Genomic DNA, 25686 nt, shown 5'->3' on the forward strand with positions numbered 1-25686 from the left:
GCTCTCCCGACACACGCTGCAAGGCTCTTCAGGTGAGCTGCTCGCGTGCGATTCGTGAGACCGCAGTTTGCGGCGAGACCTTCCTTCAGACGGTGGTCGGCGTGTCGCGTGTCCCGCCCTTTGTTGCTGGTGCACGCCCGCGCTGAGATGTGCATTTTCATTTATTCCAGGAGGCTCGTTTGCTCCTTCTGTGTTCCACTGAAGAGATAAGTTTGTAATTTACTGTGACTTTATAAAGAAAGACCTAGTAACTCAAGAGCCGGGGTTCTTCCTGGAATAATTGGCCTGCAGGCACCTGCTGCGTTTTCCTAAGCCAGAGGCCCTCCCTCATCCCTGTCCCTCTCCCCGAGTCCCCCCTTTCTTTCTCCCTTTTTCCTCCTCCTCCTCCAACTCCTCCTTTCTCCCCAACCCCTGCCCATCCCCCCGCCCTTCTCTCTCATCAGAGACCCGAGGGTGGAAATGTTGGCCTCGAACCGCCAACCGGGGCAGGTATGCAGAACGCAGAGCCCTCCCCTCTGTGCGCAGGGGTGATGTGAAGCCGCCTCCTGGGAGAGGGTACTCTGGGCTGTGTCCTCCTGTCCTGTTGTGACTGTCCTTCCCGCCCTCCCCACCGGCTGCTTTCCAGCCCAGTCGTGCCCTGCCCCCATCTCCTCCTCCTCCCCGTCCTCGTCCTCGCGGGCATCGCCCAGGGACCGTCCTCCCTCCCAGCACCTCCCATGCACCGGACAGGCGGGGATGGGGGGGTGGGGGGGACGGCCGCTCAAGAGGGTCCCCGGACTCTGTGCGGGGCACTCGCCTCTGCAGACGGTGGCTCGGCGCCCCCATCTGCTTCCACCTACTTAAGCGGCTCCCGCCGCGTCCAGGGCAATCGAGTTTGTACACTTTGTGGACAAACTAGAGGTTCGGACACGGGCCTTTTTGCCTTCATCCGTTCAGCACGTGTGTGTCGGCTGCCTGCCGTCACCAGTCCCGGGGCTCAGGTGCTGGGATATGCTGGGGAGACCCAAGGACGCGGCCGGCTGGGAGGCGTGTGCGGTCTTCTGCGCCTGCGCCCTGAGCCCCCCCGCAGCGCAGGTCCGTTAGGCCTGTCGGCCACCAGGTGGCGCCGTCCTACAGGTAACGCCGTTCCTCCCGGAGACCTGCGAGCATCCCCCGGAGGCAGGCGTGTGGGGCCCAGTGCCGCCCTCCGCCCCGTCCCGGAGGCTCTGTCGGTGGATAGGCCGGGATGCAGGGGGGCGGCGTTTGCATTTCGGACCAGTCCCCAGGTGACGCTGATGCTCCTGGTTCCTGGACCACCCCGAGGTCCACCGAGGCAGAGGCCGCGAAGCCCAGTGCTGCGCCCGCTGCTGCCCAACCCACCTGGTTCAGGATCCATGAACTCATTGGATCTTCCTGCTGCTTGGGGCTTAATGGCCCCATTTCACAGCTGGTGAGTGTGAGGCTGTTCTGATCCCAGGCGCACTCTCTTTCCACTGTCACCCTGGCTCTCCTGGGTGGCTTCGAGAGGAAGGCAGTTGGTGCGTGAGCGAGCTGTCCTGGGAGAGGTGACTGACGTTGTTAGCTGGGCATCGGGCAGCATGAGAGAGGGACCAGAGCCGTATCCCTGCCCCAGAGCTCGCTCTGGGCATCGGGCAGCATGAGAGAGGGACCAGAGCCGTATCCCTGCCCCAGAGCTCGCTCTGGGCATCGGGCAGCATGAGAGAGGGATCAGAGCCGTGTCCCTGCCCCGGAGCTCGCTCTGGGCATCGGGCAGCATGAGAGAGGGATCAGAGCCGTGTCCCTGCCCCGGAGCTCGCTCTGGGCATCGGGCAGCATGAGAGAGGGACCAGAGCCGTGTCCCTGCCCCAGAGCTCACTCTGGGCTCTTGGGGACCCTGCTTTCCTTTCTTCTCATCTATAAGATGAAGGTCGGTTCTTGGTGTGGGGATTTGTTTCATTTATTGTTCTGGGCGTTCAGTGGCCCTTTCAACCTACTAAATTCTTTCTCTGTATTCTGTCCTTCTGGAAATTCTGGTAGCTGGACATAGACCTCCTGGAGTGGTCCTCCAGGAGGACCCAACTCCTCGATCACTTTGGGGAGATTTAAACTTCTTCAGAAAATAAATCTCTCATTTCTTTCCCCAGAGAAGACTCCAGTTTCTTGGCATCGGGGGTTCACGGAATGCCCTCACTGTCGTTGATGGGATGTCGGGACTCAGGAGAGACAGGGTATGAGTTCAGTGTGGCGTCTTTCACTGGAAAATGGTGGTTTTTCAAATCATTTAGGTTAATTGTTTTGTTTTAAGAGAACAAGATTCTCTAATTGAGTAGAATGACTGATGCCCAAGTATACCATCATATGCTAGTTATGACTTGAAGAAAGTGATTCAAGGGTTTGAAAATAAAAGGTTTGGCTGTAGTCTGTCAGGCCAATGCAGAGGAAAAGAAACCATGGTCACGATTTTAAAATCAGTGAAAAGGAAATTATGTCACAACATCTCATGGTACAAAGGAGACCATTTTTAGCCTGTAATTTACTGGGTTTGAACCTTAATGCACCAAACAACATTCTATAACTGACAGGAATTTCTCAGGACCCTTGAATGCAAGCCCCATGTTACTGCATTATTTTTTCCCATCAAATTAAATCTGCCTCATCCTTTCCAGCTTGGCTGTTGGGACGTCCTATCTCGTTTTCCCTGGGGAAGGTGACCTTTTCCCTGGGGTCATTCAGGACGCTTTGGGCCTTACGTAGCCCAGGAGCACTGGAAGAGAGGCCTCAGATCTTCTGTCAGTTGCGACTCTTTGTGAGACACTCGTCGCTCAGGTCCTTAGGGTGCACGTGAAGGGAGCCAGCTGGCCGGCTGTCGTTAAATCCAAGTGGGCTGTCAGGAAATTACAGCGTTGAAAAATAAACAAGATTAGGGGATCAGTGGAAGAATTTAATAGCTACTAAACACAGATGAATAGAGAATTAATGAATTAGAAAGTGGGATGGAAGGAATTACGGAGCATTTAGCACAGAGGCTGAGTCAGGACCCAGGAGCATGGGGCTCTGAGTCAGAGCCCCGTGCATAATCCACTTATGCACGTAGATTAGAGCCATGGGCAGAGACGGGTGCAGGGCCGGCCGGAATCCAGGAGAAGAGGCTGGTCACCTTCCAGAACTAATGAGAGGCCCCGAGCCTCGGAGTCAGGAGTTACGGCAGACTGCAAGCGAGAAAAATGAAAAGAAACGCAAACCTAAACCAAGTGTAGTGAAAACAGAAAGGAGCAAAGACAAAGAGGACCAAGGGACTCGAACCCGTCTCTGAACACCTCCCGGCAGGAATGCCGTCCCTGGAGCCCGAGGCGCTGTGCCACCCTTGACACGCCCACGTGTGGCACGCTGCTGTCCCGTGGCCCCCTAAACTGCCATGTTTCCGTGCAGTCCTGATGGGCGCGTTTCCCTCCCACCCTCTTTTGTGAAGGTGGGTATTCCGGTGGCATTTCCACTGGATGACATCGGGGGCCACGGTCCCTATTTCGGGTCCCTGCGTCTACCCGTGAGTCTCCGGCGAATTAGGTACCTCTCAGGACTGGACGGTTAGGGGAGAAGAGAGCAGCATGTAGGGGGTGCACGCATATAGGAGAAAAGGTTCCCTGTTCCTCTGTGGCCGGGCTGGACGGTAGTTGAGGGCTGTCTCTCCCTTAGGTAGAGCCACAGCTGGGCGGTGCCAGTCCGCGTACTCTCTACTCGGAGCTAAGCTGCGGGAGCAGAGCCGGCTTCGGGGTGCCGTCCTCTTAGATGCGACGGCCCTCACAGCAGCCCAGCTGCCTCCCAAACTCGGTCTCTGTCGACCTCCTGCCCATCCAGCGAAGCCCCGCCTCTCCATGGCCCTTTCCCCCGGGGCTGCCGTGTGGGGGTGGACCTGGCGAAGGGAAGGGAGGGCGGGCTTGGTGCAAGGTCACGGGCCTCGGTCACGAGGCTGTTCCCTCTCCGGCTCCGTGTGGGGTAAAGGGCGTTTCACTGCTCCTGACCAGGTCAGATGATCTCCTTTGGAGGAACGCGTTGCACAGGTGAGAAACAAACACCCTCTTTGACTAGGTGCCGTTGACCGACTGCCCGGGTCAGCTCGGGCCGCCGTAACACGGGGCCGTAGACCCGGCGGCTTCGGTAGCAGAAGTTCAGGTTTTCAGTTTGGAGTCCGGGAAGGTCGAGAGCGAGGTGCGGGACGGTTCGGTTCCTGGCCGGAGCCCCCCTGCTGGCTCGATGGCCGCCTTGTCGCCGTGTCTGCTCTGGTGCGGAGGGGGTAGCCTGCTCTCCGTCACCTCCTCCGGCAAGGACGCTGATCCCAGCGCGAGGCCTCACCCTCGAGACCTCCTCTAAGCCTGGTCAGCCCGCACAGGCCCTGCCTCCCTAGGCCGCCACGTTAGGAGCTGGGGCCTCAACCGGGGAGTGGGGCACAGGGGGGCACGAGTCGGTCTGTAGCACCCGCTCGACGTTTCTGTTGGATGTGGTCGCAGCGAGCCACGTTTGGGGCCACGCGGTTGTAGACCTGAGTGGGAAAGGGGAGGTGAAACAGACACAGGGCGGGGGGTCGGCAGGAGTGGCTGACCCGTGACGCCGAGGGACTCCGCCACGGCTCTGCTAAGACGTGAGCGCGGGTCTTGCGAGCCACGTCGTAAAATTATTTTTTGGTTCACGGATCACAGTGGACCATCCAGTCGATTCTGACTTGAGGACAGTGACTGGGAGGGTACCTGATGCAGGACGGGCACCCAGAAACCCTTCGTGGGGGGGATAGTCGGTGGGAGGGTACCTGATACAGGACGGGCGCCCAGAAACCCTTCGTGGGGGGGATAGTCGGTGGGAGGCTACCTGATACAGGACGGGCGCCCAGAAACCCTTCGTGGGGGGGATAGTCTGTGGGAGGGTACCTGATGCAGGACGGGCACCCAGAAACCCTTCGTGGGGGGCAGGCAGGAGTTGAGAGCCTCGGGACTTAAGTGAGGTCTGCTGGCAGGATGCATGGAAGTCAGCCTGCCACGTGGTTTGGGGAGGAGACACTGAGCTTGGTTTCGAATGTAGAGACTGAGGTCATCTGTGAAACCTCAGCACGTTATGCCCCGCGGTTAGAGGTCAGAGAGCCGCCCTCTTAGGAAGTGTAGGTCGCTGGCCTCAGCGCTGCGGTCACAGCAGGAGCCCCGCAAGGAAGCCGTGGCCTGGTGTCGCCCAGGGCTTGCCCGCTGCGCTCTCCGAGGGGGCGCTTTTCTTTTACGTTTACACAGTCTCAGCCCCGGCAGGTTCGCCTCTACCCTTCCAAACCTGCCTCCCTGACAATTCCCTTTGTTCTGACCTCTGAGGGATCACAGTCCGCATGCGGCTTCACTTCTCCGTGCCTGTTCACCCCCAGCCCTGCCTCCCGGGTGTCGGGACCCCCCCCACACCCACCTGCCTGTCCTGCCAGCGCTGGGGACGGCCTCTGTCCGCTGTGGGCGCCTGTGGGCTTAGTGCAGTGGCTTGGGCGGCACCGGTGTGAGGTGCGTGCACCGTAAAAACTATACCTGCTGGTGACCAGGTGGGGCGTCCCTCGTGGGCCCGCGGCGACGTGGGTGCCCTTCTCCCATCCTGCAGCAGGCAGTGCTGTGGAATCACGCACCCTGAGCGCGTCTGTGCGTAGACCCGGAGTGTTGGAGGGAAGATGCCGGTGGCGTAACAGACGGTGCTCGCGTTGCGCGTTGCCACTTTGACCTGCTCGCAGCGGCTCGGACGTTATCTCACGAGGCGCGAGTAGGGGGGTGCGTCATTTGCAGACGGGTGGAAGGCGACCGTCACTCCGCCAGTCTCACGGGTGGGCGAGGCAGGAGCCGGATGCCTTTCTGTGTCCCAGCCGCGGTCCTCGTGCTCAGCCTTACGCCAGAACGGTGCGGCAGTGACCTCACCGGCCGGAAGCCGCTGTCTGCGGAAGCGTCCTCGACCGGTCAGTGCAGAAACAGGGGCTGAAGGAGGGCCGAGGTCCCACGGAGGAGGAGCCGGAAGAAACGAGGTGGCTGTGTGTCCCCCTCCCGGACTCGTGCACCTACACGGCAGGTGTCTCCAGCGTGTTTTTTTTTCCCCTGATTTTGTAATTTATTTTTATCTGTTTAATTTTTACTTATGTATATATTTTTTAATTTAAAAATGTTTTATTTTTTTTGAGAGAGAGAGGGAGAGAGAGAGAGGAGAGAGAGAGAGCATGAGTGGGGGAGGAACAGAGAGAGAGGGAGACACAGGATCCGAAGCAGATTCCAGGCTCCAAGCTGTCAGCACAGAGCCCGACACGGGGCTCGAACTCACGAACCGTGAGATCATGACCTGAGCCGAAGTCGGATGCTCAACTGACTAAGCCCCCCGGGCGCCCCATTTATGTGTGTTTAGTTAGTCACCTGCTCGTATCTGGACAACAGTAGTTTTCCACGTGTAATGAACCAGATCCTCAATATTTGTCATATACTTCCTGCCCGGAAGTGGATTGGAAAAGACATAGGATTTGCCTCATTCGGTGCGTGTCGCCGGGAGAACACCTGTTCTGCGTTCTAGGCTTTCTCTTTGGATAGAACACTGCTCGGCAGGTAGAGTTTTCGGACCAGAGGCACGTGGTGGCCTGACACAGTGCAGTGACAGAGCCTTCGTCCAGCCAGGGGATGCCAGACCCTTCCTCCTCACCTGCGGGGTTACGGGCAGCTTTCTGGTGTAGGATGCGCCCCCGACAGCATGTCCTTAGTCTTCCTGTCCTCCCCCCCCCCCCCCCATTGTGGTCACACCCACGGGACATTGTTGTCATGCTGAGGAAATACGGACCGGGCAGCCTTGGTGTCACATGCCTATTATTCCCCGCCCCCCACACCCCCCCCCCCCAACCCTCTGGCCATCATCCGGGTCTTTCCTTCTCCGGGCACCTTGGGCCCCACCCCCCAGATGAAGGCCGCTGTTCTGGGGACGGCCAGGGCCTCCTGGGCCTTCTGCCTCGATAGCACCACCGAAAACAGGGCTTTCCCGGGCACCCTGTGACAGGTGCGCCGGCCCCGTGGCTGCATGTGCGTGGTCCAGGCTCAGAGATCTGCGTGGTTTCCCCGCTCCCCAGGCCCAACCTGCCCCTCCGGGAGCCCGGCCCCCAGGCCAGGCCGGCCACTTCCTTCAGGACCCCAAGTCTCAGGTTGGAAATCTGTCCTGTTTCTTAGCCTCTCTTCCTTGTGCCTCTCGAGAGAGAGGCTTGCATCCACCTGCTCCTTCCAGGGTCGTGGCCGTGGGGTTTCTCTTTTGCTTTCGTGACACAGAGAAACCATCAGAATGCGAATGGGGGGTGAAGTGCCGTCATCCTCCGTACCCGCCCCCAGAACCGAGAAAGCCGTGGGGCGGCCTGCCCGGTCTCGCGTGGCCACCGTGTGCCAGGGGACGACCCCTCCTCTCTCCTTCCTCAGCTCACCCAGGATGGGCGCACATCTGCCCTGCTACCCCTGTTCTGGGCGCTGCGTGAGCAGTGATGAGTCACACGTCCCCCTCCCCGGACAGGGTCCCGGGGGGCTTGCCGGCCATCTTCATACCCTTCACCAGAGTCCACGATCATCGTCCCTCCCACGGGACACTGGGCATCGTCCAGGGAACCAACACATCGTCCAGAAAAGCCAACCAGTCACCTGCCACCAACACCCCTCCCCGCAGTAAAGGCAACAATAGAACTGAACCCCGCACCCCAGATCGTGGCAGGAAGGTCAGCACAGGACCGGAACCCCATGCCCCAGACTGTCCCCAGGAGGTCAGCATAGAACCGGAACCCTGTGCCTCAGACTGTCCCCAGGAGGTCAGCAGCCTTGGGCATTGTGACCAGCGGGCCCTGTGCCTCCTCTGCATGGTCTTCTGGGGGCCCCGCTCTCCTCCGTGCAGGTGGGTGGTTGGGATCGCTGGGGCCCTGGCTGGTTGGATGTGGCCCTTGTGGCCTTGCTCTTGCCCGGGGTCTGGTCACGGCAGGGCCAGCCCCTCCAGCCCCGCGCCGGGGCAGGCTCTCCCCTTCCCGCTGGAACCCCCACACCGGCTCCCCAGCGCCAGCTTCCTCTCGGGGCCCTGCCCCGGAGCCGCGCTGGTGTCCGAGGCCAGCTGACCCCAGAGCCCGTCCTGGGGCCGGCACGTCATGGGGCTGTGGTGGGGACACGCTGGGCGGACGGTGCCTTCCCGGCCAGCCCACCTCCCTCTAGGGTTCCTTCCTCCCATGTCCTCCCTCCGTGCTCTCTCTTCCCCCAGTGCTCTGGCCCGTCCGGCTCCTGTGGCAAGACGCTGTCGTCTTGCGTTTGCCTCTGTTCCTTCAGCTTGGCTGTCGGTGGCTCGTGCTGGTGCCCAGGGCGGGCCCTGCATCCCCGGGCTTCCTCAGAGATCCCTGGCAGGGGGCTCATCTCTCACCCCGAGCCGGGCGAGCCTGCGTGGCCCTGGGGGGAGCAGCGCCCGCTGGGCAGGTAGCCCAGCAGTGAAGGCACTGCTCCGAAGGGACCCGGCCGCTCCCGCATCTGCGCCCGGGGACCTCTGCCTCCCGGACGGGCTCTGACGTGCCACCCCCGGGGGCCTGCCGCTCCCCTGCGGCTCAGGCACAGTGGGAGGGCCGTGCCTTGTCCACGGGTCGGCTGAGCTGAGCTACAGGTAGGGGACTCCCCAGCCCCCCCGGGTTCTTGGCCCAGATTGCTGGGCTTATTTGCTTAGGCCAGAGGTTGGCCAGTTACGGCTGATGGGCCTCGCCTGTCCGGCCTCCTATTTTTCTGTGTCCCACAAGTTAGAATTATTTTTACGTTTTTAAAAAATTTTTTTAACGTTTATTTATTGTTGAGAGACAGAGAGACACAGAGCATGAGCAGTGGAGGGGCAGAAAGAGAGAGAGACACAGAATCTGAAGCAGGCTCCAGGCCCTGAGCTGTCCGCACAGAGCCCGACGCGGGGCTCGAACTCACAAACTGCGAGATCATGACCTGAGCCGAAGTCGGTCTCTTAACCGACTGAGCCACCCAGGTGCCCCTATTTTTACGTTTTTAAATGATTGGGGGGGGGGGGCATAAAGGAACGCTATTTCGTGATGTGAACGTGTATGAGATTCTAATTTCAGTGTTCATGGGCTGGTGCACAGCCAAGCCCACTCATTTCGTGGCATCTGGGGTTGCTTTTGTGTAATGCCTGTGTGGATGAGTAGGTGCCACGGAGACCCCGTGGCCTCTGAAGCTAACATACCCGCTCCCTGACCCTCACAGGAAAGTGTGCTGGCCTGTGGCGTAGCTGGTCCACACTGACGGGACCTTCTGCTGGGCCAGAGCCTCTGGGACGGGGATGGTGTTCCCATGAGCTCCGGGAGCCCAGGTCTGCTAAGCCAGAGGTGTGTCCCATGATCCCCGAGGGCCTCGGCCGCCCGGGCTTTGCAGGGGGCCGGGAGCCCCAGCATTCTGTCCTCCAGGGGCCCACCCGCTGCTCTCTGCGACGTTAGGTCCCAGGCAGAGATCCGGCCACTGAGGACAGATCCCATTGGTCCATGGCACCAGAGAGCACAAGAATGAAAAAACACATTACAACGTCTTGCGTGCAAACATTTTTAGTATTTTGAATATTTTATAGTTAGAGAGTAATTCACTGTTTAAAATTGAACACGAGACCTATCTGTCAAATGATGGATGAATACGTTCATCAAGGAATATATTCAACTACTTTGTTTCGAGAAAAGTACTTTGTTTTGTAAAACGTTTGGAAGGGGATTCTGTGTCTACGGAAGGATATGTGATTTCCTTAATCAGTTTGTTGTGTAAACAAGGGGGCATCTTCACGTTTATTTTTTTCCTTTTCCAGAAAGGCATTTTTATAGAAGGAGTTGTATGTAAAGAATGGGAAGGGTTCGTAGCTTTTTGTTGGGATTTTACGGGTTTGTTTTTTTTTTTTTAATCTTTTAATGTTTATTTTTGAGAGAGAGAGAGACAGAGAGGGAGACACAGAATCGGAGGCAGGCTCCAGGCTCTGAGCCGTCGGCGCAGAGCCCGACGCGGGGCTCGAACTCACGAACCGTGAGGTGAGCTGAAGTCGGCCGCCCCACTGACAGCCACCCAGGCTCAGGCGCCCCGGGTTTTACAGATTTCTTGACCGAGAAGTGTCCCTCCTGACCTGGGCATCTGTGGGCTCGAGAATAAGAAAGTTGCCTTCTCCAGCGTCCTGTGCAAACCCCACCGCGTTGGCATTGATCTTCAGGTAGAGTCAGATGGCAGTGTGTGACTGGGCCTGAAAAGTGGAGGCCGGAAGCTGGGTCTAGAGAGACAAAACCAGGACAGAGGGGCCTCAGAGAGAGAGCGGGGGTGTGGGCGTATGTCGAGTTTACGTGTGCTTCTGTTGGGGGGGGGGCGTTGGCAGGAATCGGGAGTCACAGCTCAGTGCGAGCCAGAGGTGAGGGCTGGAGTGAGGGGTCTGGGACCACCGGCAGGCGGTGGAGAGGGGGGCACAGGGGCGGGGGCGGTGAGGGGACAGGGGACAGAGGAGTGTAGGGACTGTGCCTTCTCAGGGCACAGGAACCCCCCCGAGAAGAGTTGCCGTCTAGTTCTGCTTCTGCGTCAGCAAAGCCCGGTGCTGCCGAGCTGAGGCCGGTCGGCCCTGCGAACTGGCCACCTGTCACCGGGGGCCCCCCGTGCTCACCTTCCCAGCCCTTCTCATTGTCACGCTTCCCTCCCAGCCACCCAGCAGCCATCCCTGTGCGCATCGCTGGCCGTGTCACCCCTCGTCCCACAGCCCCCCGTCTCGGGGCCGGGGCCTCCCCTCACTCCCTCCATATGGAGAGTACCCCCCGCCAAGGCCGTTACCGGGGCAGACGTGGGTGGCCCGTGGGCTCCCAAGGAGGTTTTGACACCGCGGTTGATGGCTTGGCACCGATTTTGTGTGTGAATAATTGCGAACCTGGATGTGCCTCGTCAGGTAGCACCCACACTTGGAGTCCATTTGTTCACTCAGGCATTCATTCATTCACTCACCCAGTCATTCATTCACTCATTCATTCATTCATTTACTCATTCACTCACTCACTCATTCATTCGCTCACTCATTCACTTACTCATTCATTCATTCACTCATTCATTCATTCACTCATTCATTCACTCACCCATTCATTCATTCATTTACTCATTCACTCATTCATTTGCTCACTCATTCATTCACTCACTCATTCATTCATTCATTCACTCACCCATCCATTCATTCACCCATTCATTCATTCATTCATTTACTCATTCACTCACTCATTCACTCACTCATTCATTCATTCACTCATTCACTCACTCATTCGTTCACTCACTCATTCATTCATTCACTCACCCATTCATTCATTCATTTACTCATTCACTCATTCATTCGCTCACTCATTCACTCACTCACTCATTCATTCATTCACTCATTCACTCACTCATTCATTCATTCACTCATTCACTCACTCATTCACTCACTCACTCATTCACTCATTCACTCACTCATTCATTTACTCACCCATCCATTCATTCATTCACTCACTCATTCACTCATTCATTCACTCATTCACTCATTCATTCACTCACTCACTCATTCACTCATTCACTCACTCATTCACTCATTCACTCACTCATTCATTCATTCACTCATTCACTCACTCATTCACTCACTCATTCATTCACTCATTCACTCACTCGTTCATTCACTCATTCATTCACTCACCCATTCATTCACTCACCCATTCATTCACTCACTCACCCATTCATTCATTCATTCATTCATTCACGTAGCACCTGTGTCGGAGGGCCAGCACCTCCCAGCTCCCACGCTTGGCACGTGGACACCAGGGAATGAATGATCTCCCTCCGCCTGCACAGGAACCCACAGGAACCTCCACTGGCTACACCCTGTCTCGTCCTTTCCTCTGCCCGCCCCCCCCCCCCATGCCTGCCCAGCCCCCTCCGTGCCTGCCCAGCCCCCTCCGGTTAGAGCCCACCCCCCACCCCCGCGTGGGCTCCCGGTCCTGGCTCGACGCCTCATGCAGCCTGGCTGAGCCCGCCGCAGTGGGGGCCCCCCGTCTTACCGCAGGCGCTGTGTCCCGGGGACTCGGTCTCAGTCTGCTCGAGCGACTGTAGTGACGAGGGTGCCACACACTGGGCGGCTCAACCCGCAGACACTTACTTCTGCCAGTCCTGGAGGCGGGAAGTCCAAGGTCAAGGTGCCGGCCACGTGTCTGGTGAGGGCTCGCCCGTGGACGCCTTCTCGCCGTATCTTCACGTGGCCGGGGGCAGAGAGAGGGAAGCGAGGTCTCCTGCCTCTGCTTGAAAGGGCACTCATCCCAGTAAAGGCTCCACCCTCGTGCCCAAATCCCCCCCTGGGCCCGTCCCACAGGGGATTAGAGGGGACTCAGGAGTCTTGGGGGCCGCGAACGTGCGGACCGCAGCCGGTGGGAGAAGCACGCTGGAGCAGGGGTGTGGCGATCAGAGCTCCGTTCTGGGGCCCAGTTTTCCCAGATGCGGCCACAAGGGAAACACGGCCGCCACCGAAGGACGTTGTGACGCCGCGAGATACGGGAATAAACACTGCGCCCTCCGGGCCCTCACCTTTCCTCGGGGCTCGGTGACCCGGCGAGTGGCACGTCGTGGCCACATGATGGGCTTTCACCTCGTCCCACCACGTGTCCGCATCCCGGTGCCACCTCCGTAGGGTTGAGCGGGCGGTCTTGGCCGCTGGGTGGCTTGGGGAGCCGAAACGTGGCGGTGGTTTACTCGTGGTTTAGACGGCTCTTGGCTCCGGGGACACGGCCCCCTTGTTGGAGACCGACCACCATCCTGTGTGCGGGCTGCTGTCCGCTTGAGCATCTGTCCCGCTGTCCCCTGGAGGCGTCCCTGTTTGGATGACAGAGGGTGAGGCCACAGGATCTAGGAGACCCTGTCTGACTCTGTTGGTTCCTGGGTAAACGGCTCACACGACCCGCCAGCTCCCGGCCTCCAGCGCCCGCGGCCCCTCCACACGTGGCTGCGGCTCGGGCTGCGGTCGGCCGGGCCCGGCGGTGGCACCTGCCGCTCTCGTCCTTGGCCGCTTGCTGCTCCTTCTTCCCCGGCCTCGGTGGCTCCGTCCTTCCTGTCTGTACGTCCGGGGCCTCGCGCTGCACCCGGATCCTGCAGGCGCTGGGCTCCCACTGAGGCGCACTGACGAGTTCACGGCCAGGAGGAGCAGCCGGGCCCTCTCCGTGGAGGCCTTCGGCCCCGTCCCCCGCCGGCGCTGAGAAGCCGGGATGGCCAGGACAGGTGCGGGGTCGCTGCCGGGAGGGACCGCGTGTCGAGGCCGCTGTGACCCCTTGTCCCCGCCTGTGGGCCGGTGGCCTGGCCTGCCCCCTCCAGTAACCGACTCCCGCGTGTCTTCGCTGGAGCCTCACCTTCGTGTCTCACGTCCTGTCTTGTCTTCTTTGCTCTCGTGCAGCCTTGTCTCCCGTCATGTGCACTTTCCTGAGTGTCTCAGGTTGTTCACTGGGCGCCAGTCTGATGTGCTAAGTGCGTGCGATAACCGTTATCACACCGGGAGGCCAGGATAACGACGCTGCCTCCCCGCCCTGCGGGAGGGCCAAGGAGCCTGCGGTGCCTGGCAGCCTCGGGGGGCTCCGAAGACACCTCTCGGGGTGGGCCCCACCCTGCCCTCTCGCACCCTTCCCTGCCGTCATCTCCCCTTCTTACCCCTTCCCTGCCATCTCCTCCCCTGCCTTCCCTCACCCCTTCTCTGGTCAACCCTCCCCACCCCTCCCTTCCCCAGCCCTCCCTCATCCCTTCCCTTTGTCTCCCCTCCCCTCTCCCACCTCTTCTTTGCCCTGCCCTGCTCACCCCTTCCCTCTCCTCTCTACCCCTCCCCTCTCTCCTCCTCCTACCTGTTCCTTGTCCCTCCATCCCCTCCCCAGCCCTCCATCACCCCTTCCCTTTGTCCCCCCCCTTTCCTACCCCTCCCTTCCCCTCCTCCTCCCACCCCTCCCTGCCCTACCATCCCCTCCCCAGCCTTCCCTCACCCCTTCCCCTTGTCTCTCCTCCTCTCCTCTCCCTCCGGGCTAGGCTGCACAAGGCCCAGATTTCAGGATTTCACGGAGAGCTTCTGTCCACTCCCCAAGCTCTGTCCGAGCTCCCAGCGGCTGCTGTGGAGTCCGGCGTCCTGGGTCTGCTCGCTCGCTTTCCGTGGAATCCCGTGCACTGTGTGCTGATCATGAGAGCTCTGTATTCTGAGGGTTCACACCCGAGATACCCTAGGAAGTGGTAGGTGGGGGATGAGAGTCCCGTGTGGGTGTTGCCTGTGCCCCCCCCCCCAGGGGGCTTGCCTTAAGAGCCACGGACACACACAGTCTCTGCTCACACACCCACCGGAGGTGCGCGGAGGGAATGGGTGCACGTCACGCAGGGTGGCTGTTTGGTTGTGATTCTGGCTGAAGCTGAAGCTGATCCTTCCTGAATGGAGACCTGACATTTTAACAAAAACGGGTCATTACTGTGCTGTCATTTCGGACCCGTGTGACAGCGGCCCCCAGCGGTCTGTCCAGGCTCCGTCTACGGCCAGGCTGCCCGGCCGCCTGGCGTTGCAGCTCATGGGACTAAACACGTCCGTTTGCAGCGGGGGCTGGCGGAGAGGTGCTGTGCTGGGGGCTCGATGTTCCCGAACGTCTGCTGCTTTTCCTCGGACCCTTTGTTTTCTTAGCTGTGTCTGGACGGACGACGAGCTGTTTAGATTGTCTTGGCGTGTCTGATTTTTTAAAAGAATTTTTAGGGGCGCCTGGGTGGCGCAGTCGGTTAAGCGTCTGACTTCAGCCAGGTCACGATCTCACGGTCCGTGAGTTCGAGCCCCGCGTCAGGCTCTGGGCTGACGGCTCGGAGCCTGGAGCCTGCTTCCGATTCTGTGTCTCCCTCTCTCTCTGCCCCTCCCCCGTTCATGCTCTGTCTCTCTCTGTCCCAAAAATAAAAATTAAAAAAAAAAAAAAAAAAAAAATTTTTAGTATTGGGCTAAATGGGGAAGGGGCATTAAGGAATCTACTCCTGAAATCATTGTTGCACTATATGCTAACTAATTTGGATGTAAATTAAAAAAAAAATTAAATTAAAAAAAAATTTAGTGTTTATATTTGAGAGGGAGACAAAACGCGAGTGGGGGTGGGACAGAGAGGGAGACACAGATTCTAAAGCAGGCTCCAGGCTCCGAGCTGTCAGCACAGAGCCCGACGCGGGGCTTGAACTCACGGACCGCGAGGTCATGACCAGAGCTGAAGTCAGATGCTTAACCTCCTGAGCCCCCCTAGGTGTCCCTGGTATGTCTGATTTTGAAGCTCCCCGCCTTGTGCATTTTTGAGGTGGCAAAGGTGACCCAGTTGGGTATCACTTCATCCTTAAAAAGATAGGAAAGCGTCCAAATACGACTTTTTCTTGAAAGATACGTGGCCTAAACAGAAATAAACGTTTTGATAAGCGCTCATAGTCGTTTGTTATCGCCAAGGCCCGAATACCGGACAGACCCACAAAGGTGCTGGTCACAATGCACTGTGGTAATGGCCTTTCGCCTGCTTTGGATTTTCACTTACGGATCCTTTTCAAAGAGGACAGAGAGGCCTTGCTTCAGGTGTTAGCGAACACACTCCCTCGGTGTTGCTATTCCGCCCACGTTTTCTTTTACGTGTAAGTATTTGGAAGTTCTCAATCGTTGGTGCTGCGTGTAAAATGGATGGCCTTCACCATATGGCCGTGGACGATCACACGTTTACTCCTGCAACAACGCACTATATTTGTGAACCGTCTGATTGAGAGGACGAATCCCGCACACGAGATCTTCAGCTTAGTTCGTCTAGAACGCACTTTACGTATGAAAGTGAGTGTCAGGCTCGGGTGACGGGCTCACACAGCATGGCCTATTTGTAGCACCGATGGTGGTCCCTCGGCCGTTGGGTTTGCCCCGAGCGTGACACAGAGGCCGGGTGGGCGTCCCCTCGTGGCTAGCCCTGAGGGGGGGCCCGGGCTGAGCGTGGAGCTTGCCCTCAACGTCCTGCTCCGGAGTCATCATCTCGATGGAAGTCTCCCCGCCCTTCTTCCAGGCCACCTTGGCACCAGCTCTGGTTCTCCAAAGCCAAAACCTGCCTGCCGGCGGTGGGGGCGGGGAGGGGGAGCTCAGGCACATGGCGATGCCCCGAGGCCCGTGCCCAGGCTGGAGGCACCGGCTGGTGGAGGCAGGGCCTGGCCTCGCCCGCGTCCACCACCTCCGCCCTGCTGCGGGGACCCAGCCTGCCTGTGGGATGAGCCTGCCTTAGGGAGGACACAGGGCTGCTTAAAACGTAGCCAGGACCTGGGGTCCGAGGCCCCGGGCTCTCGGTCTGATGACTTTTCTGTACGTTGAGCTATAAAAATCCCACCCCACGGAGGGCCTTTGGGAATCGAGCGTCCTGCCTTCCTTCCAGAAGTGGAAGGGACCCTCCCTTGCTCTCAGGTCTGGAGGAATCCTTTCTGATCTCCCCCCCGGGACGCGTTAATAATAATCTGGACGTTTTCAATGCATATTGTGGCTGCGTGAGAAATCCAAGTCGCCGAATTTTCAGAACCTAAGCAGTTAATGTTAGAAATTTTGCTGCAAATAAATTGATCAGTATGCAAGACAGTTTTCACGGCTGAATCATGGTCCACAGTTTAGGTAAACAGATCTGTGATGACATTTTCTGAGTGGAATACAAATGCCGTTCATTTCCTCCCAGCGGCTCCTGGCTCTTCTTCTATACGGATAACAGATTCTCCCAAGAAGGTGTTGGACACCAGGAAGAAAGATCTTTGTTTAATCCCTCTGAAAAGGTAGGGCTGTGATATCGGGTGTGATTTCCATGAGAGGAATTGCTCTGAGAGACATGGCTGTTGGGAGGACATTTTTCTTTGCCTGTTAGCTGCCTCTGTGCACCCCCGACCCCCGGAGAGACCCCTTCTGGTGTTCTGATTCTTGGAATTGTCGTGAAAACATCATGTTGTCTTGTGAAAGTTTGCACGTAATTAATTTTTCTCCCCATGTTGTGAATGAAGATCAAGGGATATTTTTCTTATTGCGATTTCCATGAAATAGCAGGGTGGGGGGGGGGGGCCCGGGGTGTTTTCTCACTTCCTCGTGCCGCCGGCATCCGTGATGCTCCCGGGCTCCCTTCTCCCCGCGTCCTCGCTGCCTGTGCCGTGTGGTAGGAATCCGGCACAATATGTCTGCGTCTGAAATGGGAGCCGGTCTTGAGCTAGATGCTACATCACGAGCCAGCTCTGTTCTCTGGGTGGTGGCGAGGCTTTCAGAGCCCTTAGCTCATACTGAGGTTAAAACGAGCCGAGAAGCTCATTGCAACTTTGCGCGAGGCAGGCAGTCATTTTGCCCGTGTGTGTGTGTGTGTGTGTGTGTGTGTGTGAGAGAGAGATGGGAGTCGGTGCTTCCCTAGGTGGGGGGTGGGGAGCGTCTGCGTTTGGAGTCAGACCGCTGTGGACAGAGATCATTCTGCCTGTGCATTTGCCGTCGGTCATGACCCCGGACCCCGCGCCCAGGTCTGTGCACCAGGGCCGCCTTTGAGGTGGGGGAGGAGTGTTGATGTCGCAGGAGGTGGGGACCGCCAGGGCACGGGAGCCAGGGGGCACGCCCCCCAAGGGCCGGGCCGGGCGGATCTGGTCAACAGCTCTGCAGCAGTCAGAGGAATACATTTCGGAAGAGGGCACCCCGTACATCCTGCTTCATTTCTCCCAGAGCGTTTCCACGGCCAGGATGGCATAGGTATGGCCTCCTCCAGGAAGCCTTCCTGGGCCCTCGTGGGCATTCCCACAACGTGCTGCCAGGCCACCTGCGCAGCCCGCGGCCCTCGCGAGGGCTCTGCCCAGCCCCGTCGCCACCAGAGAGGCAGGAGGGGTCCTCTCGTCTCTGACCACCCAGCCTCTGCCGGGCTCCCGGTGCCAAAAGCAGAGCTTCGCGAATGCCGCTTGTGATCGCCACGGGGCCCCATTTTCTTCCAGCAGCCTCTGCAAAAGGAAGCAGGGTCCGGATTAATCCCATTTCCCGGTTGGAGCACAGGTAGAGAAACAGAGTCGCGCGATGGGGAATCCAGGCGTACGCCCAGGACCCCGAGCTGGCACACGGCCCTCGGGGTAAGAGGCCGGAGGGAGGTGTGAGCTCGCGCCCCGCCCGGCCGCGGAGGCCCCGTGTGTCAGGTGTGTGGCGTGCACAGATGCAAACGCGCATCCGGCCCAACCGTACTTTCCTTCCTCCTCCGGAAATTTTTTGCCCCATAGTCTCCGTGTGGGAGGATCAGGTGATCGAGGCTTTTTAGAATCTTCCCTTTCTGGGTGCTGACGGTGACACATGGAGTATTTTGGGGCGTTGACATCATCTCTTCCCTCCTGAACGCCCTCTTCGCAGCTGCATCACTCAGGCCCTGCCATCGTCCACCTGGACGGCTGTGACCTTCCTTGCTTCGCAGCAGGAGCAGCACAGGTGTGGTAAGAATGAACCACAGGGGACCGGGCCCAGGCCGGGGAAGGGACCGGCCAGGGACAAGCTTCCTGCAGAAGTAATGTTTGAGCTGAGCTGGATGACTGTTAGGAGTTAGCTTGGTGAAGAGGGAGGAGAGCGTTCTTGCCACAGGACATAGCGTGTGCAAAGGCCCTGAGGTGGGAGGGAGCACGTCGTGTTCAAGAAACAGAGAGCAAGCAGTGTGACCAGAGCTCAAGACGGGTGGGTGGCAGCCTGACCACACGGGGACTGGCTGGATGTGGCAGGGAGCTCCACATTTGTGCTGGGAGCGGACAGAAGCCGCCAGACGATATGAGCGAGGCTGGTCTTGGCAGATCTGGCCCCCGTGATGATGCGTGGGGGGGAGAGTAGGTGCAGGAGGCCAGCGGACGGGGGCCTGAGGCAGGCCTGCAGCGGAACCCAGACGTTGGAGAGACCTTTAGGAGTAACAGCAGGACCCAATGGTGCATTTGGGATCATGGCCAAGCGCCTGGACGAGATGCCCTGGGGAGAGGAGAGGTGGAGGGGAGCAGGGAGACCCAGGAGGCGGGGCCTGTGAGTGGGTGGGGCGTCTGGCACCTCGAAGCCTGGGGGAGGGAGCTCCAGGTGGGCGAGGCGGGGGCAGCTCTCTGGTGGGGGCACGGGGACAAAGGCCTGAGTGCCAAGGGCTGCACGGGAGGCCCCGAGGCCTCAGGGTGACCCACAAGGGACAGGAGGCTACTTTACCACGTGACAGACTGTCCCTTGTACAGTTGAAAGTCCCTCATTTGTTTGTACCGTGGGTTTGCATTTTGCCACGTGATCTGTCAGTAAAACCGTTCATGTTTCTGGGCCGCACTAGACGCTTCTCCTTTCTCATGTGGTCAGCCCCAGCTAGGTGGGAAAGTCGGGGTGAGGACCGTGACCTAGCCTTCCCTTCCAGCGTCTGCTGGGGCCGCCAAGGGCCTGGGGGTCCAGGACTCCCCGGCTCCGCTGGCCTGCCTCCACCCTTGTGCAGGGGTGTGGGGCCATGTCTGTGCACCTGCTCGGGGACGCTCCCGGAGGGCCGTGTCCACGTTGGGGTCAGGGCGGTGTTCCCGCGTGTGCCCGTGTGTGAAGCCCCGTGGGGGCACGGGCAGGGCGGAGGTCGGGGAGGTCAGGGACGGCACAGGGGTGGAGGCACACTCGGGGCCTGTCTGCTGACCCCACCTGCAGTGGTGGTGCTGTGCAGGGAGGCATGAAGTTGGCCCTGGAGGAGAGCTCCCCCCTCACAGCCCTTTGCTCCCACATCACTCGGTGAACTGTCGTGAACGGGGGCCACTGAGCGATCGGGAGGGCCCTCTGTATGGCCGTACCCCCCTTTGTGGCCCAGCACATAAAATCCTGGAAGTAACTTCATTCCTTACAGTAAGAAAATGATTCCCGGTTTTGTTAGCATCTGTGTGTTTAATTTGGTCGCGTTTATGTATTCTTTTTAAGTGTATTTATTTATTTTTATATATTTTTTAAGGTTTATTCATTTTTCAGAGGCAGAGAGAGACAGAGCGTGGGCGGTGGCAGGGGCAGAGAGAGAGGGAGACACAGAATCCGAAGCAGATTCCAGGCTCCCGGCTGTCAGCACAGGGCCCGACGCGGGGCTCGAACTCACAAAACAAGAGATCACGCCCTGAGCCGAAGTCGGTTGCTTAACCGACTGAGCCACCCGGGTGCCCCAAAGCTCTAACATCTTTGTTCCCCTGTCGGCTCGCGCCCGGTGTCCTGCAGAGGCTCGGAGGGCTCGGGGGTGTGCTCAGTGGGGTCTGATGGAGGCAGAGGAGGTCCACCCGTGCATAGCGTCCAGTGGGCCAGACAGGGTGTCGACGTGCCACGAAGACGGGGCCTGCCCTGCCCTGGCCAGGTCTGGGCACTCGTGCAAAGCAGCCAGTCTCTTTCTCCTTGCTCCCCTCATTCATCTGAGGAAAGGATTGGACAGTGGGTGCCCCTTCGTCAGGTTTTGGGGACCTTTGCTTTCTGTGTCCCCCTCTCTCTCTGCACCTCGCCCGCTCATGCTTTCTCTCTCTCTCTCTCTCTCTCTCAAAAATAAATAAATGTTACAAAATCTAAAAAACCAATAAAATAAAGGACGCTCCAAGGAGGGCGAACGGTGTGTGGCTTTTCCTAGCTTGCTTAACCGTGGAAAACTTCTTCTCGGAGAATCTGAGGGGACTGACTCTGTGTGGTTTGTTTTGGGAAGTGGCAACTTTCGTTTTCACCCGTATTTGTGCTGGCAGAGGGATTTCGCCTTCCGTTTTGGGGCCTTCACGGACTTCATCTCTTTCAGTCCCCCTTTCAGAAAAAGGACGGCTTTCTTATCAGAAGCAGCTGTGGTGACAAGGTCATCCCTGTTCACGCTGTCTAGCTGTCACCAATCCAGTACAGTAATTGTTGACAGGGGAGAGCATTACCTTAAGAAAGGGGTTCTTCCCCCCCCCAGAGTACTTTCCAGTGTGTCCCTTCGTTTAAAAAAAACCCAGCAACTGTGACGGCTCTCGGATTTCTGTGATCAGAGCCCAGCAGCTAAATAAGGTTTTGTTTGTCAGTATTCTAAAATTCTCCTTCAGAAGTTTGGAGCACAGTCGTTTGAGTTGACCTTAGAATGTGTTTATGAAACTCGATGTCTTTGGAAGTAATGTGGGGCAGCTGTCGGACGCCTGCCTGGTTTCTGGAAGGAGGCGGGGCGTGGGAACCCGCCCCATCTGAGCACCTCCGGACCCCGGGTGCCCGTTCTCCGCTGACAAGGGCCCCAATTCCCGTATTTATCCCGACCTGTCTTCTCGAAGCACATCTAGGAAGCCTGCAGCTTCCCTCCAGACCAGGGTAGGAGCCGGGCCGGGCAAGTGTGGGGCCCAATCTCCAGAACAGTAAGCAGAGTCAGAGAGGACCCTCGAATATTTACTTTGGCGTTTAGCACTCTGCCTGAGTTCAGGAACCCTCTACAGAGTAGGAAGGAGAAGCCGTTTAGCTGTGTGGTTTCCCTGAAATTGGGAATGTCCGAGACGGCCTCAACCCGCTTGCAGAAGTGTCCAGCTCATTAGGAGTGAGGTGTTCGGAGAGTGACGTACAGGAAAGGTCATGCCAGACCTTCTCCTCTTGTTTTGAAAAATGTACTTACTTAAACTCAGGTCAGTTGACATGTTGTGTAATAATGGCTTCAGGGGCAGACCCCAGGGATTCGTCGCCTCCATACAGCACCCAGGGCTCATCCCAGCAAGCGCCCTCCCCAATGCCCATCCCCCATGCCCATCCCCCCACCCACTCCTCCATCAACCTCCACTTTGTTCTCTGCATTTGAGTCTCTTATGGTTTGTCTCCCTCTCTGTTGTTTTTTTTTAATTTTTTTTTTTTTTTTAACATTTATTCATTTTTGAAAGGCAGAGAGAGACAGAGCGCAAATGGGGGAGGGACAGAGAGAGAGGGAGACACAGAATCCGAAGCAGGCTCCAGGCTCTGAGCTGTCATCACAGAGCCCGACGCGGGGCTGGAACTCACGGACCGCGAGATCGTGACCTGAGCCGAAGTCGGACGCTCAACCGACTGAGCCACCCAGGCGCCCCTCCCTCTCTGTTTTCATCTTATTTTTCCTTCCCTTGCCCTGTGTTCATCTGTTGTGTGTCTCAGATTCCACAAAGGAGTGAAGTCCTGTGATATTGGTCTTTCTCTGACTAATTTCGCTTGGCATAGTTCCCTGTAGTTCCAGCCACGTTGTTGCGACTGGCAAAACCTCATTCTTTTTGATCGCCGAGGAATACTCCACCGTAGATTCCACATTTTCCTTGTTCATTCACCAGCTGGTGGATCTTTCAGACCTTCTTGTTCTTTACGTTAATGCTCATCCTGGGGAGCGTGATCCCGTGAGAGCTGGGGCATCGGACGGGCCCTGTCACTGGCTCATCCTGCGGCCTGTGGTGATACTTTGAGGCTCCCTGGGCCTCAGTGTCCTCGTGGTGAGTGGCAGGGCCATGCAGGGCTCTATATCCAGGGTTCTGAGTCCAAATTCAGGATGGGGAACAGTCTTCGCCCCTGAGGACCAACGCCCGGGTGGCAGGGGCCGCGGGGGGCTGACTCCTGCCTCTCGGTGGGTTTGCTGCATCCGAGCGGTTTTGCTTTCCATGGTGCTCGTTCCCCTCAGGTTTTGGCCACGCTGCTGCGTCCGTGGAAGTCTTACCTGCCTCCGGGTGTCCCTCCAGGTGTCCCTATGAAAGCTGCAGATCTGTGCCCTCTTTCACCACCTGGCTCTGCGTAAGGGCACCTCCTAGAGGCCGCTTCCGGTACTGCTGGGTGACTTTCTCGCTCGTTCCTTTCGCGGCATTGACAGACCCTCTCTTGTCTGCATTCCAGAAATGGCTTCAGACATCCCTGGATCGGTGACATTGCCTGTTGCCCCCATGGCGGCCACGGGACAGGTGAGGATGGCGGGAGCCATGCCCGCCCGTGGAGGAAAGCGGCGTTCCGGGTAAGCACCCTCAGCGTTTCCAGGAATCCGGCTTAATACGTGTTGGGCAACGCTCTCGACCCGTTAGGGCAAGAGTGTCTCTCCCCCTCTGGAGAATCAAAGCTCAGCGGTTTGCATACCGTTTAGATTTTGCAAGATCCCCAACTCTGCGCATGATTTGCACCCAGCTGGGACCTTCTGTTTGCTTGTCCTTGTGATGGGGAGGTGGGTCGCGGCCCCCTGGGCCCTGCTCAGGCCATCTCTGGGAGGGGGCGCCCTCCGTCCCCCTGCCTCCGCACGCCAGCCGGTGGGGGGGGGGGGGCAGGCTGCAGGCCTGAGCTCCGGGCGGGTGGCGAGGACCCCCCTGGTGCTCTGCCTCTGCTCCGTCCTGTGCAGGAATTTGTAGGAATTCCTTTCGAAACCTTGGCTACAGCCCGGCAGCTGAAGGCCAGGCGTTTGCATTGTCTGTGCTGCTAATGATGCTGCTGAAGGGGTGCGGGCCAGGGCTGGGGGCGGGGGGTGCCGGGCGGACATGGCCCTTGAGCTGGGGGGACCGAAAACCGCATCTCGTCATGAGCGTAGCACCTGTGGTCCCAGGCACAGGTCTAAAGAACGAGGCAGCTGACAGCAATCCCTGCAGGGAACACGGGACGGACGTTTTCACACCCTGTCTGACCCCCGGCCCTTTGCCCATCAGGTCAGTGTTGTCCCCAGCGAAATGGCCGATGACTTCCTCCTGACGGACATCAGTCTGTCACGGTGCGCCGCGTGGCCCTTACATGAGGGGCCGAGATTTCCAAGGGTGTCGGGGGGGTTTGCAGAGGCCGCTCGCGGTGCGCAGGTGCAGTGACCCCACAGCCACGGGGCCGGTCCTCATGGCAGGACCGCGGCGAGCAGAGTGGGTGCTGGAGCAGAACCCCCACACCGGCCGTGGGGTGAGGCTGAGGCCCCGCCGTGCCACTGCAGGGGTGCGGGTCCCGTCCGCCCCTCAACCGACTTGTTTTTTAACAGATTCCAGGTGTTTTGAACTTACTTTGTTATTTTTTTTTATGTTTATTTATTTTGAGAGAGAGAGAGCTCACCAGGAGGGGAGGGGCAGAGAGACGGAGAGAGAGCATCCCAAGCAGGCTCCGCCCCATCAGTGCAGAGCCTGACACGGGGCTCAGACCCACGAATCATTGAGATCAGGACCTGAGCTGAAACCGAGAGTCGGATGCTCAACCCACTGAGCCACCCAGGCGCCCCTGAAATTATTAAAAAAATGTTTTTAATGTTGGTTTATTTTTGAGAGAGAGAGAGAGAGAGAGACAGAGCATGAGCAGGGGAGGGGCGGAGAGAGAGGGAGACGCAGAATCCGAAGCAGGCTCCAGGCTCCGAGCGGTCGGCACAGAGCCCGACGCGGGGCTTCGAACTCAGGAATGGCGAGATCATGACCTGTGCCTGTCGGACACTTAACCCAATGAGTCACCCAGACGTCCCAGAAATTATTTCAAACGTGTGGCTCCCTCACTTCCGTCCCCTGGAGACGGAGCCCCATGGCTGGCCTCGTCCTTTCTAAGAAGAGGCCAGATGGTCAGGCCCAGCCCGTGGTTTGCAGGGTGATCAGCCCCTCGGTACCGGGGGCCGGTGCTGAACCTCCGGGAGTCCTGCCCCCCTTCCCGTCCCGCTCGGGGCTGGGCCACATGGGCCCGCAGCCCACATCTGGACCCTGACTTGTGCTTCCAGCCCTGGCTGGCAGTTGGGTTGTGGTCAGTGTCTCCTCTGCAGAAGTTGTCCCAGCTTCCCTTCCCGAGCAGACCACACACAGCACGTCCTTGAGGTCGGCACCAGCCCTGCCCAGCACGTCCAGTGTCAGGAAAAGAAAGGAGGGGCGCCTGGGGGCCTCGGTCGGTTGAGTGTCCGACTTCAGCTCAGGTCATGATCTTGCGGTTTGTGAGTTCGAGCCCCGCGTCGGGCTCTGTGCTGACAGCTTGGAGCCTGGAGCCTGCTTCGGATTCTGGGTCTCCCTCTCTTTCTCTGCCCCTCTCCTGCTCAAGCTCTGTCTGTCTCTCTCTCAAAAAAAAAAAAAAAAAGTTAAAAAAATTTAAAAAAAGAACAGAAAGGAGAAGTTCAGGAGGGGGTACGGTGCTGACCATTGGCCGACTGTGGACAAGGCGTGGGCCCTTTGCCACAGAATAGGAGGCCTGTCCTCCGTGGTCCTCCCTCGTGAGGAAGGTGCCGGCTTCCTTCTCCCCATCATGGGGGGGAGCAAGCACACTGCGGCTCCTTCTGCTACAACCCCAGTGACTTGGGGACTCGGCCCCTGTGTCCAAGCAAGGAAGTGCCCATTCCCACAGGGCTCTGTCCAGAGTGCTTCTCACACCTGGTGTTTTCACCGGTGCTGAAGCTGTGTGATCGAGGCCCCTGCTCTACTCTTGCGAACACTCTGGCCGCAGCCTCAACACTGAGACAAACGCAAAGGAGAGCATGATGGAGGTCACGCTCATCAGCACGCAGGTGACCCCACGGCAGGGCCCTGCTTCTGTCCCAGGACAGACGCCTTTATCCACGGAATGTGGGGGTGCGCCGGGAGCCACAGGCAGGGGTGGGAGGGAGAAGAGAGAAGGGGCCCGGGTGATGGGGAAAGGAAGCGGCAATGGGCGGGGGCCCTCTGCCCGCCCTCCACTCCTGTCCGGGGCTTTCTGGTGGAGGAAGCGTCCGGAATCCCGGGATGGCCACCCGGCCGTCCCCGCAGAGCCGGCCCCTCGCAGGCCTTG

General features: G+C 58.5%; 1 protein-coding gene across 10 annotated transcripts in view; it reads left to right on the forward strand.

Moving 5' to 3' along the window:
- Positions 1-25686, forward strand: part of ARNT2 (aryl hydrocarbon receptor nuclear translocator 2) — a 145797-nt gene that overhangs the window by 14378 nt on the left and 105733 nt on the right. For 5 of the 10 annotated variants that reach the window (XR_009263742.1, XM_058736360.1, XM_058736358.1 and 2 more), the window contains exon 2: positions 22837-22951. Coding sequence is in view for 9 of the 10 variants with exons in the window: in XM_058736360.1 (XP_058592343.1) it covers positions 22837-22951 (115 nt within the window). In the remaining variant the exon portion in view is untranslated. Of the gene's footprint in view, positions 1-1410; positions 1430-13720; positions 13738-16617; positions 16806-18332; positions 18468-22835; positions 22952-25686 lie in introns of those variants that run through there. The other 5 variants (XM_058736364.1, XM_058736367.1, XM_058736361.1 and 2 more) reach the window with 5 other exon arrangements.

The sequence above is a fragment of the Neofelis nebulosa genome, chromosome 7 (assembly GCF_028018385.1).
Source record: "Neofelis nebulosa isolate mNeoNeb1 chromosome 7, mNeoNeb1.pri, whole genome shotgun sequence".
NCBI lineage: Eukaryota > Metazoa > Chordata > Mammalia > Carnivora > Felidae > Neofelis > Neofelis nebulosa.